Source organism: Lathyrus oleraceus, chromosome 5, assembly GCF_024323335.1.
Source record: "Lathyrus oleraceus cultivar Zhongwan6 chromosome 5, CAAS_Psat_ZW6_1.0, whole genome shotgun sequence".
Taxonomy (NCBI): domain Eukaryota; kingdom Viridiplantae; phylum Streptophyta; class Magnoliopsida; order Fabales; family Fabaceae; genus Lathyrus; species Lathyrus oleraceus.
Window position 1 is genome coordinate 586078757 of NC_066583.1, and position 15884 is coordinate 586094640.

Here is a 15884-nt window from a genome sequence, read left to right on the forward strand (position 1 = left end):
GCAGGTGTCCTTTTATGCCTTACATTCTCCATGCCAAACTTCTCCACAATGTTCTTAGCATATTTGCTTTGAGATAGAAAGATAGAATCTTCCATCTGCTTGACTTGTAGACCAAGAAAGTAGGTCAGCTCTCCAACAAGGCTCATCTCAAACTCAGACTGCATTTGTCTAACAAAATGTTCGACCATCTACTCTGACATCCCACCAAACACAATATCATCTACATATATTAGTGCCACCATGATATTCCCTCCTTCATTCTTCACAAATAGGATCTTGTCAATACCTTCTTTCCTGTATCCATTGTTAGTGAGGAACACTGTGAGTCTCTCATACCAAGCCCTAGGAGCTTGCTTCAAACCATAGAGGGCTTTCTTCAATCTGTACACATGCTTTGGAAGATTTGGATCTGTGAATCCTTTAGGTTGTTCAACATATACTTCCTCATTTAAGTAGCCATTAAAGAAGGCATTTTTTACATCCATTTGGAACAGTTTGAATTTCAGAATACATGTCACTCCAAGCAATAGTCTAATGGACTCAAGGCGAGCTACAGGACCAAAAGTTTCATCAAAGTCCACTCCTTCAACTTGAGTATATCCTTGTGCTACTAATCTTGCTTTGTTTTTAGTAACCATCCCTTGTTCATCAGATTTATTCTTATACACCCACTTTGTACCTATGACATTTACTCCTTCAGCTCTAGAAACCAATTCCCATACTTCATTCCTCTTGAATTGACCTAACTCCTCCTGCATGGCGTTGATCCATAACTCATCAGTCAAGGCTTCCATGACATTCCTAGGTTCAATCTTGGACACAAAGCAGCCATGTGAGATCACTTCCCTTGATCTAGTTGTGACCCCTTTATTTGGATCTCCTATAATGAGATCTTTGGGATGATCCTTCTGAACTCTGATGGAGGGTCCCTTGTTGATTTTGTCATCTTCAGGTTCGGCTTGAGGAGGTTCACTCTCCTTATTTTTGTCTGAGAAGTCAGTTGGGGGATCATTCAGAGATGTCTCGACATCGTCTATGACATCAGTCTGTTGGTCATCAACCACAACATTGATAGATTCCATCATTACTTTAGTTCTGGAATTAAAGACTCTGTATGCTCTGCTGTTTGTTGAGTAGCCCAGAAATATTCCCTCATCACTTTTGGGATCCATCTTCCTTCTTTGTTCACGATTAGTCAAGATATAGCATTTACTACCAAATACATGGAAGTATTTGACTGTAGGTCTTCTTCCTTTCCAGACTTCATATAAATTTGTAGGAGTCCCTTTCTTCAATGTCACTCTGTTATGAACATAGCAGGCTGTGTTCATGGCTTCAGCCCAAAAATGGTAGGGCAATTTCTTAGCATGAATCATAGCTCTGGCTGATTCTTGAAGGGTTTTATTTTTTATTTCCACCACACCATTTTGCTGAGGAGTAATGGGAGATGAGAACTCATGATGAATTCCTTCTAAAGAACAAAATTCAGCAAATTTGTTGTTCACAAATTCCCTCCCATGATCACTTCTAATTTTGATAATTGGACTTTCCTTTTCTCTCTGAAGTTTTAGACAAAGATCCTTGAAGACTTCAAAAACATCAGATTTTTCTCTTATAAAATTGATCCAGGTGTATCTGGAGAAGTCATCCACCACTACATATGCATACTTCTTCCCACCAAGGCTTTCCACCTGCATGGGTCCCATCAAATCCATATGGAGGAGTTCCAAAACTTTGGAAGTGGTGTCATGTCTGAGCTTCTGGTGTGACATCCTTGTCTGTTTTCCAATCTGACATTCTCCACAGACTTTTCCTTCATCAATCTTGAAGTTAGGAATTCCTCTAATAGCTTCAACAAATATAATCCTCTTCATACCTTTAAGATGCAGATGGCCCAATTTTTGATGCCATATCTTCACTTCTTCTTCTTTTGCCAAAGTACACATTGAAGAATAACCAGTTTCTTGAGAACTCCACATGTAGTAGTTGTCTTTAGACCTAACTCCTTTCATGATCACTTCACTTTCTTTGTTAGTAATCAGACATTCAGTTCTAGTGAAGTTTACATTTAGATCTTGGTCACACAGTTGACTGATGCTTATTAGATTTGCAGTCAATCCCTTAACAAGTAGGACATTGTCAAGGTCAGAAACTCCAGGGCAATCAAGCTTGCCAATCCCCTTGATTTATCCCTTTGCTCCATCACCAAAGGTTACATAACTTGTGGCATGAGGATGAAGGCCAGTTAGCAGGTTTTTGTTTCCAGTCATGTGTCTGGAGTACCCACTGTCAAAATAACAATCTTCTTTGGCTGAAACTCTGAAGGAAGCGTGAGCTATCAAACTTGTAACATTAGTCCTAGGAACCCATTGCTTTTTATTGACAGATCTATGATGTTTGGGTCTAGGTTGATAATAAGCAGGACGAGGGTAACCATACAGCTTATAGCAGAAAGGTTTTATGTGGCCAAACTTTCCACATAATGACATCTCCATTTTTGGTGTTTCCCTTTCTGCTGTCTTCCTTTATGATGTTGTGACATATGATGTGACATCGCAGGTTTGCTATCAATATGGCTGCACCTAGGTTTGGATTTAGGTTTGCCACCAGTGTAACTGCACTCAGCCTTAGATTCATTGAACCCAATGCCAAATTTGTCTCCTGTTATTTGACCAGTCTGGAGAATCTTGTCTAAGGTGTCAGATCATTATTAAGAATTCTTACATACTTGGTCATCTCATCCAGTTTGGAATTCAAGAGTACAACTTCAATCTTCAACGTGGAGACGGTTTCCACATGTTCTGCCTTCTCATTCTCCAGCTGTGCTATCACTTTCTTCTGGCTTTCAACTTATCTACACACTTTTGCACTTCGGTGACACAACTCTTTGTAGGTAGTGGCAAACTCTTCAAAGGTTACTTCATCATCACTTGAATCTTCATCAGAACCCCATCTTCCAGTCAAGGCAGTCACAAGATTTGCAGACTCTTCTGTTTCACTTTCATCAGACCAAGTGGCAGCAAGACTCCTATTTTGTTTCTTGAGGTAGGTCCCACATTCAGTTCTAATGTGTCCATACCCATCACATTCATGGAACTGAACTCCTTTTCCTTCTTTGGGATTTTCATCTGACCTTGTTCTTCTTCCAATATTGTTGGATTTACTGATGTCAGATGCGATTTTCTTGACATTGGCCTTAGATCTTACATCCATCTTTTTCATAAGTTTGTTGAACTGTCTTTCCAGCATTGCTACATCATTTGCCAGATCTTCATCAATATCTTGACCACCTTCCTCCTCTTCCCCTTCAGTGTTTGACATGAAGGCTATGCTTTTGGATTTCTTTTCAGATCCATTACACGTTCCCATCTCAAATGTTTGGAGGGATCTAATTAGCTCATTAACTCTCATATTTGAGATGTCTTGAGACTCTTCTATGGCTGTCACCTTCATAGCAAATCTCTTAGGGAGTGACCTGAGTATTTTCCTTACTAATTTTTCATCTGACATCTTCTCTCCCAGAGCTCCTGAGGCATTAGCAATTTCAAGGATATTCATGTGAAATTCATGAATATTTTCATCTTTTTTCATCCTAAAATTATCAAACTTGGTAGTGAGCAGCTGCAATCTAGACATCTTCACTCTAGAGATGCCTACATGAGTGGTCTTGAGAATGTCCCAAGCATCTTTAGCCACCTCACAGTTGTTTACCAATATGAAGATATTCTTGTCTACTCCATTGAATATAGCATTCAATGCTTTAGAATTTCCAAGGGCTAGATCATCCTCCTCCTTGGATCATTGTTCTTCAGGCTTCTTATCAGTTGTAGCTTCTCCTTCCTTAGTAACTACTGGATGTTCCCAGCCTGTTAACACAACCTTCCAAGCCTTATTATCAAGAGATTTTAGGAAGGCTACCATTCGAGGTTTCCAGTAGTCATAGTTAGATCCATCCAAAATAGGTGGCCTGTGAACAGATCCTCCATCTCTCTCCATAGTACCAGAAAGTATCGTCCCTAGATCTCACCCAGAACTAGAGCAGGATGCCTGCTCTGATACCAATTGAAATTCTGGTATCAGATATGAGATGTTGAAGGTAATGTCACGACACTAATATCTGAACAATACAAACAGGATAACGATAAAGAACAGTAATGCAAGAGACACAAGCAATTGTTAACCCAGTTCGGTGCAAACTCACCTACGTCTGGGGGCTCCCAAGCCAGGAAGGAAGTCCACTAAATAGAATCAGTTCAAAGACTCTCAGTAAACAACACAAGTTACGGTCTTTTTAACCTAATCTCTACCCGTACGACGTCTACCTAAGAACTCTTAGATATGAGATCCCACTCACTCCCCCTCAATCACACCAGTGATATTAAACAAGAATTACCATGAAAAGAAGACACTCTTCAAAGACGCACACTTGATCTTACTTAGCAACTTCAATCAAGTAGAGACACACTCATGCTTAAAAGCTTAGAGTGACAAATTACAACTCAAAAATCAGACCAATTCAATCATCTATGGATGAATTGAATGGCTTACAAGTCACACGACCATACAAGACTAAAACCCTTATTCTCTCTCAATATTTCGTTTTGTATTTCTTGTGTATCAAATCAGGTTTTCCATGTCCTTTTTATAGAAGCATTTGGCTGGGCTTGGACATCATAAAACCCTAAAACTATTTTCCATTCATATCTTCTCATGACAGTTGATTAGATCTCTTTGGAAAATAAGTTAATCACGTTGTAATCACTGATTGATAACATGTTCAATTAACTCATCAATCATACACAGATTGCCATTAAAAGCGCAATCACATAATACATAACATTCAGACTGAATATTCTGTATACAGATGTCATGACATCGGGTCTGACATCCTGGAAAAATCCTGCATAATTATATTTTAAACCTCGAGCAGGTACAAGATATCTTATGTTAAGACATCACATGTGACATCTTGTGAACATTCTTGGTTTTACCAAAATTGTTGCCAACACCTAGAACCAACAATTATCTGGTAGGTAGTTTAATCCCTAATGATTTCGATTCTAACAAGAAGAAAAAGTTTTTACATGATTGCAGGTTCTACTTGTGGGATGACCCATTCCTGTACAAGAGAGGGGTAGATGGACTAGTCAAAAGATGTGTCACGGAGGAAGAACTAAGGGATATGCTTAGAGCTTGTCATGACTCAGATTATGGAGGATACTTTAGTGGTGATAGAACAACAGCTAAAGTCCTTCAATCGGGTCTATACTGGCCCACATTGTTCAAAGATGCCCAAGGCATAGTCAAGGAGTGCGACAGATGTCAAAGAACAGGCAATATTTCTAAGAGGAATCAGATGCCACAGAATGCCATTCTAGAAGTCGAATTGTTTAATGTGTGGGGAATAGACTTAATGGGACCGTTTCCACCCTCATTTGGAAAGAATTACATCTTGGTACCAGTCGACTATGTGTCAAAGTGGGTGGAAGTTGTGGCATTGCCCACTAATGATTCTAGAGTTATAGTGAGTTTTATGAAGAACAATATTTTCTCGAGATTTGGAGTGCCGAGAGCATTTATCAGTGATGAAGGTACTCATTTCTTAAACAAAATGATGGAAAATCTGCTGAAGAATTACAATTTTAAACACAAGATCACCACCCCGTATCACTCTCAAACGAGTGGATATGTCGAAGTGTTTAACAGGCAAATAAAGCAAATCCTAGAAAAGATTGTATGTGCATCTCGAAAAGACTGGGAAATGAAGCTAGAAGATGAACTATGTGAAGGAGAATTGCCATCCAAGGCGCAACGGAATTTAAAAATTTCTCCATTTAGTGATCCTTACGAATGGGCGTGATCAGTGATAGAATCGTTACCTCTTGTGGCGATCACGAACGTTGAACGATGACAACGTCTCTACTCAGTCCACACGAACGGATTCCTTCAATCTCAGTGCTAGTTGGTACGAATGAAGGCTTTGAGTGAGAGAGAGAGAGAGGGAAACGAAATTCCAAGTCTTCACTTGAGTCTGAGTCTGAGTGACTTACCACAATATCCTCCTTCTACGTATCCTCTTATCTCCCTTTCTCCTTCAACGTATCGAAAAGATGCGAGGTGACTTACCATAATATCCTCCTCACCCTCGACAACAACTAGCTTATCATCAGCTAAGAATTTCAACTTATGGTGGAGCGTTGAAGTGACTGCACCAGCTGAATGGATCCAAGGCCTCCCAAGCAGACAACTGTAGGCTGGATAGATATCCATTACGAAGAAAGTGATGAGGAAAATATGGGGACCAATCTTCATAGGCAAATTCACCTCACCGATTACAGTCCTTCTAGTCCCATCAAATGCTCTTACTATAAGCTCACTCGGCTTCATTACGAGTCCTTCAATAACTAGTTTAGCGAAAGAGCTCTTAGGCATCACATTGAGGGAAGACCCAGTGTCTACCAAAACTCTTGATAAGACTGTGCCACACACTCAATAGAAATATGGAGAGCCTTGTTATGATTCCTCCCCTCGGCGGGAAGCTCTTCATCACTGAAACCCAAGCTTAAGCTAGTAGCGATATTGTTAACTACTCCTTCAAACTGACAAACAGATATCTCTTGCGGCACGTGAGCTGTCCTCCGAAATTTTACCAAAGCATCTCTATGGGCCTCCGAGCACATTAATAAAGACAACATTGAGATCTTCGAGGGAGTCTGGTTAAGCTGATCAACTACTCGATAATCGCTCTTCTTGATAATGCGTAAGAACTCGTCTACTTCACTTGAAGGTGTGGGGTCTTGTCTTTGCTGAGCGTCATCAATTTGTTTGCCTTTGTCTGAAGTTGAAGGATTGATAGTTCCAATTGGAGTGGGTTTCGGCGCAAATATCCTTCCACTTCTCGTGACTCCGCTAGTGCCGGTGATATTGATCATTGGGTCACTAGACTTCAACGGTTCTTCTTGCACCTTCTGACCATGAATGTAGACTGAGGTGTCATACATCCATGGGACTGCCTTGGTGTCAACATATGGGAATGGTGTGGGAACTGTTATTACGATTGGAGTAACAGGATTTGTCGACAGAGTTAACTGAGAGAAGTCATATGGAATTTGCAGAGGAGGGACTTCATCGTATGGTATCTCGAGGGTAGACACATCTTCCTTTGTGGACGGGCAGTCTACCTTAAAGATCCCTTGGTTCATTAATTGTTGTATGACAGACTTCGATGTTCTACATTATTGCGGGTTAATCAGACAGTGTTCACAGTCATTACCACAGATGGGAAAGACATTATTCTTCATTAAAGCATGCTTGATCTCGATGAGTGGTGTTTTTAACTCGTCCACACAGGACATCAATCTCCTTCCATTGTCAGCTTTCATCATATTCACCGATGCATTATTGTGAGGGGGCATCGGGTTATTATTCACATTCGGCCTCTTGGGGGCGAACGTGATTGCCTTAGAGTCAATAAGATCTTGAACCTTGTACTTTAATGCTTTACAATTCTCGATCGAATGCCCCAGAGCACCAGAATGAAATTCATAGCGGGCATTTGCATCATAACCGGGAGGAAGAACCGCTGGTGGGGGTCCTAACTCCCTTAGTTGCACAAGTGATCCCCTCAATAAATATGGTAGAATGTGGCTATAAGGCATGGGAACTGGGTCAAATCTTCTCTCGGGCCTTCGCATCCTTTGTTGTTGTTGTTGTTGATATTGTGGTTGCTGACGTTGCGATTGTTGTTGATACCGTTGTTGTTGTTGAGTTTGAACAGGAATTGCAAATGGTTGTTGTTGACTTGGTTGCACAGGAGCTATGGAAGCTACCTGTGGATAAGTGGGATTTCTTGTTCGAATGATGGAGGCAGCATTGGTCTCGCCTTCTCGTTTTTTACCGTAGGGAACAAAAGGTTTCTTCGATACACTAGAAGCACTGGCAGAGTTCTGGATCTTTCCCATCTTGATCATATTTTCTATCCTTTCACCGGCTAAGACCAGGTCAGAAAAGCCCGAAGAGGTGTTCCCTACCATTCTATCAAGGTATGGACCTTGCAGGTTTCCCATAAACATGTCTACCAGTTCTGTTTCTAGCAATGGGGGTTGTACCCTAGCAGCTAATTCCCTCCACCGTTGGGCATACTCTTTGAAGGACTCCTCAGACCTCTGAGTCAGATTTTGCAACTGCGTGCGATTAGGTGGCATATCAGTGTTGTACTGATAGTGCTTGAGGAATGCCTCGGCCATTTACCTCCAGGTGTGAATATGGTTGCCCTCGAGTTGCATGTACCAATCCAAAGATGCCCCACTGAGGGAATCCTGGAAAAAATGCATTAAAAGTTGATCATCGCTGGAATAGGCAGCCATCTTTTGGAAGTATGCCCTAATGTGCGTTCTAGGGTCGCTCTTTCCCTTATATTTTTCAAAGTCCAAAAATTTGAACTTGGTCGGAATGATGACCCCAGGTACTAAGCACATTTCTGCTGCATCAAGGCCCAAAATTTCAGTGCTTCCCATTGCCTTGAGCTTTTCCTCGATAGCCTTTACCTTCCTCTCCACCTTGTTGGTTGCTGAACCGAAGGCATCATCCTGAGAAGCGTCCCTTGGGCTGAAGAATGCATCGAGTTGGTCGTCTATCTCAAGAGCATGAGGACGAGGATTTTCGTTTGGAACATCACCGAGTGCATTAATGTTAATTGGAGGATCAGCTTGGGGAACTGGAGTCGGATTCTCGACCATTGGAGGGGTAGGAGGATTGGTAGTCCAGCACGTTGGTTCATTTCTTCTTGCATTTTTGCCATAACCTCCTGGCCTCTTGCGACTGCTTGAATAGTCTCCATCAATTGCCGCATTTGGTACCGCATTTGGGATACTTCTTCCTGAAGGACAACTTGATTCTCTTAAAGTTGCTCCATGACAGCTTGTCGACATCCTCGTGTATCGTACTGAAAAGTCAGCTTTGGAGAGTGGTTCTGGAAGGGAAAAGGGGTGGATGGATGAGTTTTTTATGTTTTTATGCTTCGAAAGATGCATATGATGCATGAATTTTTTTTTGTTAAAGCAAAGCTCTTTTTAGTTATTCATTGCAAAAACTACTTAACGATTTACATTCACAATCATGAATAAAGAAAAACACAATAGAGAAAAATCACAACTTTCATTCATCCTTTGAAGGGAAAATAGACAACAATACATAGAAGTTGCAAAATACAAGTAATGGAAGCAAATAAACCAACTAGATATCCACCCTAAAAGTGACCCCTTGAGACTTGCGGAGAGCCTCAATGTCGGTGATGAGTTCGGCCATTGTTCTTTTGCAGAACTTGACGAAGTGGTAGACCTCTTTAAGGGTATTATCTGGGCACATGATCAGATCTGCCTCCTTCAACTTGTCAGGAAAGTCTTGAAGGGCATAGTTGGTTAATACTGTCATGTTGGTGTACTTGTCCCTCCATTCTTTGTAAAGGACTTGGAGATCATGGATGATTTTGTCCCTTTGAACAATGGCAGCTTCGAATCCATGGCAACGCTCCTCCCAATGTCTGCAGTTGTTTTGAAATTCTACATAGGCTTTGTCATATATTCCCCTCTTCAAGTTCTTGATTTGCTCGCAAGCTCGTCCAAGGTTGAACTGCTCACGCATGAAGCTTCGGTGAATCTTTTCTTTCTCTAGTTGCTCCTTGGCTAGCAAATCCTTATACTCTTTTAGAGTGGTCCTTAGTTCGAGAATCTGGGCCTCGTAATCTTCCCTCGCTTCTTTCTTCATGGCATTAGACCTCTCGACAGTATTTTCAAGGTCCTTGATGATTTGGGATGCTCGATCCAATTCCTCGTTGCGGAATTCTAGCTCAGAATTAGCTCCTTGTAAAGCTCCACCAACCCAAACTTTTTGTCCCTCGGCTAATCGGAGCCTTTTCTTGCTATCTTCAAATCTTTCACGGACTTGCTTACCCTTATCCTCCAAGACGTGGTTACGTTCCTTGGCACGATTGAGTTCGACTCGTAGTTGAGTGTTTTCCAACTCGAGCTCTTTGATTTGGCTGGTAAGTTTGTCCATGTCCTCTTGTAGGATAGGTTCGGGCTCGGGAATCAACGAGAATGAAGAAGGATCAAACAGAAACGACATCTTAACCACCCTAGCCCTCTCTTTTACCCACACATAGTAGGGTTCCTTGGATAAGATATTTTTCTTGCCCCATTCATGGTCAATACGGACTATGCTTGTCCAAGCTTTTCTCACTCTTTTCACGTTTGAATCAAGCGGATCCATGGTATTATGACAAATGGAATGAAATCTCTTTCCTCGGGGGGACTTGTCATGGTGTACCCTAGTTGTCTCTTGAGTATAGCAGGGTTGTAGTTGATGCAACCTTGTGTTCCTATCAAGGGTATGTTAGAGAACTCTCCACATCTTGCGATGACATCCTTTATATCTCATTCCCTCTTGTACCATAGAATTGAGTTGGCAGAGAGAGATGCGAACCTTTGCGGCCATGTCAGTTTGTTTTCGGCGAAAGGTCCACTTTGAGGCATGCGGGCCCTCATCCAAAGATGTAGCATAGGAGCGCAAAAAAGGTAAGTACCTCCCCTCTTCTCATGCCTTGTATGGAAGGTATGGTAGGAATCGGCAAGTAAAAAAGGCACCGGATTCTTTGTTAAAAAGACTTCAACTGCTAACTGATCCACAAACTTGTCCAGATTTAGGAAGAGGACAATTCCATGAATCAAAAGTGCCAAGGTTGCACTACAAAAGTCGGGTATTCCTTCTTTAATCATTTCCCAAGCATGGGCTTCTAGGAAATTTTGAGCTAAACCCTTGAGGGATCCTTTAACGCCCCAATTATCCACTAACTTGTTGGTGTTGATACCCAAGATGAGTGAGAGCTCGGTCAAACAGAATCCTTCTTCCAATTTCGGGAAAGGGTTGTATTCCTTGATTGGTCGATTGAGGAGTCTCTCGAGGTCTTCCAAGGTTGGAGAGATTTGGAAGTCGGGGAAAGTGAAGCATCTTAAAGGAACGTCATAGTATTGGGACATTGTAGTGATATCACAATAGTCAACCTTCTCGGTTGGAAGATCTACGATGTTCCCAAAATTGGCTCTAAACTTGTTGTCTTTGAGAGTTACGACCTTTGAACAGAGGATCTTTAATGACCTGATATCGGGACTCTTGAAGCGGAAAGAAGAAGTGCTTTTCTTTGTTGAAGTATCCATGATTGTGTCGGAAAATAGTCTTGTAATTCTGCGTTTGAACAAACGAAAATTTTAAGAGCTTTGCTTATTATTTTGATGAAGAATGAATGTATGAATGAATGATTGGTTTATTCTTTCCACAGGGTTTTAGGCATGGGTTCATGGTTTTGGACCATCGTGACGAAGCATGGAGTTAATAATGACTGCTTAGTAAACCAAGGTTCTCGCTTTGTGTGATCTAAGGCTTTTGGAAAATTGGGTGTAAGACACTGCCCCTAGAGTCATAGACTTCCTTGACTGTCAACCGCTTATGTCAATTTACTTGCCAGGCGACTGCTCCATCAAAGTCATCTATTCTAAGTGAGATTTTCGTATCGACCCTTACGAGGAAGGCACCTCGGTGGCCTATACTACGCGACCATCGGTCTAGGCTAGCCATAGTTTTAAAGGTTCTAAAAGGGGTCTTAGGGTCATTGACTCTAATAAAATAAAAGATACTTACACCGAAAGCACGACGGTCATCAATCCCCTTAAAAGAATCTACCACTAAGTGGGGTTCTTGTACAACCCTAACGAGGAAGGCACCTCGCAGATCAATACTACTCAACCTCTCCTATCTCAAGCAAACTCTCATACTCGGATGGGGAGTCCTTCACACAAGTTTTTTCCTTTTCAATCATTATTGCTTCCAAAAATTCTTCGTCACAGAGTCAGGGTTTCAGACCAACAGGTAAACAAAGAAAATATGCACGGGTTAGCAAAGAAAGCAATATATACAGAAAAAATAGATAACAGATAAATCTCCACGTACGTAAAAGAGGAAACAACCCAAACTAGGCTAGACTTGCTTAGGGAATTTCACTTTCCCCAGCAGAGTCGCCAACTGTCGTTACCGGGATTTCACGATAACGAAACAGGGACTAAAGAGAATGCCAAAGAGAGGCAAAGCAGAAGAGTTGCCACCGAATTTTATTTAGTTTACCTCTATCAGAGAGGAGAGGGGGAATAATCGATAAAACCCTCGGAAGAGAGACGCGCACGGGAAGCTCTAAAAGAGAATAAGGAATCGGTCTCGCAACCGAGATTTGGGTTCGGAAGTCGGTTACGTAAGGAGAAGGTATTAACACCCCTTACGTCCATGGTACTCCATGGGAACCATTTGGGTTGTTTTACATACATGGGATTTACCTATTATTGTTTTATTTTCAAAAGAATGTCTGAAAAGAAGGGGGTGTTTTTGTTATTATAGTGCTCGCCAAAGATTGTGGCCCTTGTGCCTACGTATCACTCATTCGGGGATGAGGAATCAGAGCTCCGTAGTTCGGAGTAGAAAATGTTTGTGTGTTGGTTGATTTTACCTTTGAGAAAAAAGGTTTCAAGATGATGCCCTAAGGCACAAAAATGAATTTGATGAGTTGTATTGTTTTTACCTTGAATAAGGGTTTTATGAAAGAATGTTTGTGATTATATTGTACTAAAGTCTATGGGTGGAGGTGATTATTCTAAACAACAAGCCAAGTGTCTTGCATCTGAAATAATCAGAGTAAGGGTAGGAATGCTCCATTCTCACTCATTCTCCACCACTTAAGGCTCGTGGCGTACAGTAATAATCGTAATTATTAAGTGTTTTGAATTTGATTATAAAAATGCCACATGACGTTGAATCAAGGGTTTATTTTATTTAATTATGAAATTTGGTTTATGCGACATGAATGCAAAGTAACCAACAAGAAATTAAAGAGTCACATTGTAATGTAGCCCAAGAGAAAGCCTTTTGTGTGCCAAAAGTGACCTAAGCTAAACAAAGGATAATGGTCTTACAAACATGTCCCCCTAAGGTGGTGCCATGATGTCATTCTTACAACATGCATGTAAGTTACGGATGAAAATCCAAGTGTTTACAAAGTATCACAAAGAGTGAAAGAAGGCCTCCAAGCAAAGGTCCTAAGATGAAATCCTCTAAGTCCAAGTTGATTAAGATTGGAATGAATATTTTTGGTCTTATCATTTTACCATGTTTTTGTTGTTTTTTAATGTATGATGAGAATAAAATAAATAGCAAGTAAATAAACATGCATGATGAGTTTGTACAATGATGATGATAATGAGTACTTGAATGTAAATTACAAGGTAATGACATAAAAGTAAATCACAAGATAAAGAATGATAATATCACAATAATAATGGTTAGTGAATGTAAATGACATATTAAGGGATAGCTTATCATTGATGCAAAGTATTGAAGATGATTGAAAAATCAACTAACAATAGATTTGTAACAAAGAAAGTTATGCAACCCTAAGTGTGTGGTTAGTGAACAATAAAATAAATTGCAAGGAAGTAACTTGCAATAATATAAATGTTAGAAGTTAGTAGTTAATGGTTAGTGGTTAGTTGAATAACAATAAGCAAATAGAATAACAAGTTAATGTAAAGAGAATGGTTTCATCTATGTATCAAATGACCCAAATATGGTTGAAGTAGAGGCAATCTATCAATGCCTCAAAGTATCATGAATGATCTATTGATCAACCATTAATAGCTTTGAAGTATTGAAGATTTAATCAACTCTAAACAACCATAGCCATGATACAATAGAACTCATCAACCAAATAAATGTGAAAACAAGTCAACAATAAATATTAAATGATAACAAGAAATAATGCAAAGGAAATGGTTTCATCTATGTATCAAATGACCCAAACATGGTTGAAATAGAGGCAACCTATCAATGCCTCAAAGTATCATGAAGGATCTATTGATCAATCATTAATAGGTTTGAAACATTGAAGGTTTTATCCACTCTAAACAACCATAGCCATGATATAATAGAACTCATCAACCAAATAAATGTGAAAACAAGTCAACAATAAATAGCAAATGAAACAAAATACTAAGTTTGATTAAAGATAGTGGATAAGAGTAGTAAGAGCAAGAAATCCCAAAAAAAAAGGTGTAAACCAAAGTTAATCATTTTTACAATTTGAGTCTAAAACCTCTCAAAAGATCAACCAAGAATGAACAAACATTTTCAACACAAAAACAGAACCAAAAAGTTAACAAAGATTAAGCAAAAATCATTACCCAAAAATGTTGAAAAAGGGTAGGTTGAAGTGGTGTTGAGCTTGGATATAGGGCAAGGAGTTTGGGATGAAAGTGTTTATGATGGAAGTATAGTGAAGGAGCTGAGTTATGAGTGTGAGAGAGTGAGAAGCTTTGAAAAAAAATATGACAGATGACAAAGAAAAGTTGGTGGGTGACTTTTCTAAGTGAGAGAGATTTTTTTTGTTTTGGCTTAGGTTTGGAGAGGAGAGAAAATGGTACTTGGACAGAACTTTTGGGGGCTAGGAAGCATGAAAAATGAGGGGAAATAGTACCTCTATTTATAGGGAAGCAAAGGGGTAGAAGTGGGTGGACCAAAGGGTCCTTTGTGTAAAACAAACAGGGTCATTTCTGCTTTCTGCGCAGGTGTAACCGGTTACCTTAATTAGGGTAACCGGCTATACAGTCCCAAAATGGCCAAAAATTCAGTTTTTGGTCTGTGTAACCGATTACATTAATTAGGTAACCGGTTACCCAGTTTTTCTTTTTAAAAAAAAAATATTTTCATGCCTTAAGCCCATGCAATATGTCTTTGGTTATGAATGCTAATATAATTATGATGATGAAATAATGAAAGCATGCATGTGCAGTAAGGCCATGGATCAGATGAAAGTTGTATCAGAGTAGAGTGAATTTTGGGATATGACAGCAGTATTGCGGAAAGTGAATCGGAAGAATTTAGGGGTAATCGTCCCGCTGTCCAGAGCATCACTTGAGGACAAGCAAGGAGATAAGTTTTGGGTTATGATTGGTCACCAATTCTACTAGTTTTCTGACACTAATTCGGCATTAATTCACGAAGTCAGCAAAACTTTGTTTTACCTTTTTATTATTTTGTCAAGTAAATTGTATGTTCGCATTTCCATTCGCGTTTTGTTATTATCTTTGGTTTTTGTCAATGTACTACATTTTATGCTTTCTTTTGGTAGTTATGTTGCTTATTAGGTGCAAGCAAAAATGCCCAAAGACTCGCCAAGGGAATCGGGCGTTCCGGGCTCACAGGGAAGAAGTTTTGAAGATATAGTGGCCCTTACAAGGCCACCTGTGTCACCTGACACGACCCGTGTCAGGGGAAGGATAAAAGAGGCGGTTTTTGAAGAAAACAGTGGGCTGACACGGGTGCCCGTGTCAGCAGGTCTGGCACTGGCATGGTGGAAACAAGAAACAATAAGCCAACACGGCCAACCGTATTGCCTGACACGGCCCGTGTTGGCTTGGACGCCTCAGCTTCTAATTTTATTTGATTTTTAGAATTGCTGACCCCGGAGGGTGTTTTGGGTATTCGCTACATCGATTAATTGATCAGTGACTATTTAGAGAAATTTTTCAGGAAAAGAAAAGGGACTTTTGGACGACAAAGATTGGTACGATCAAGAGTTTCGGAGAACGGAGGTCCTTCAAGAGAGAACGCGATTAAAGATCAACGAAACCCCTATTTCTTGTAATGTCTAATTTGAATATTGTATTTTCTTTGAATAATATGAGCGGATAAACCCCCCAATGACAGGGGGTGTCCCTGATTTGATCATGTAATAACTTTGAATTCTTAACTACCTCAATGTTATGTTTGTTATTCAATTTAACTGTGCA

The 15884-nt window shown here is 40.2% G+C and overlaps 1 protein-coding gene across 1 annotated transcript; it reads right to left on the reverse strand.

Moving 5' to 3' along the window:
• Positions 1-10433: 10433 nt before the first annotated feature.
• Positions 10434-11213, reverse strand: LOC127082235 (uncharacterized). Its single transcript, XM_051022479.1, has one exon. The coding sequence runs from the start codon at positions 11211-11213 to the stop codon at positions 10434-10436; it is 780 nt and encodes a 259-aa protein (XP_050878436.1).
• Between the last annotated feature and the right edge of the window lie 4671 nt (positions 11214-15884).

Bases quoted from the DNA above. Each gene is read 5' to 3' on its own strand.
- LOC127082235 (XM_051022479.1), bottom strand. From the start codon at position 11,213: ATGGATACTTCAACAAAGAAAAGCACTTCTTCTTTCCGCTTCAAGAGT.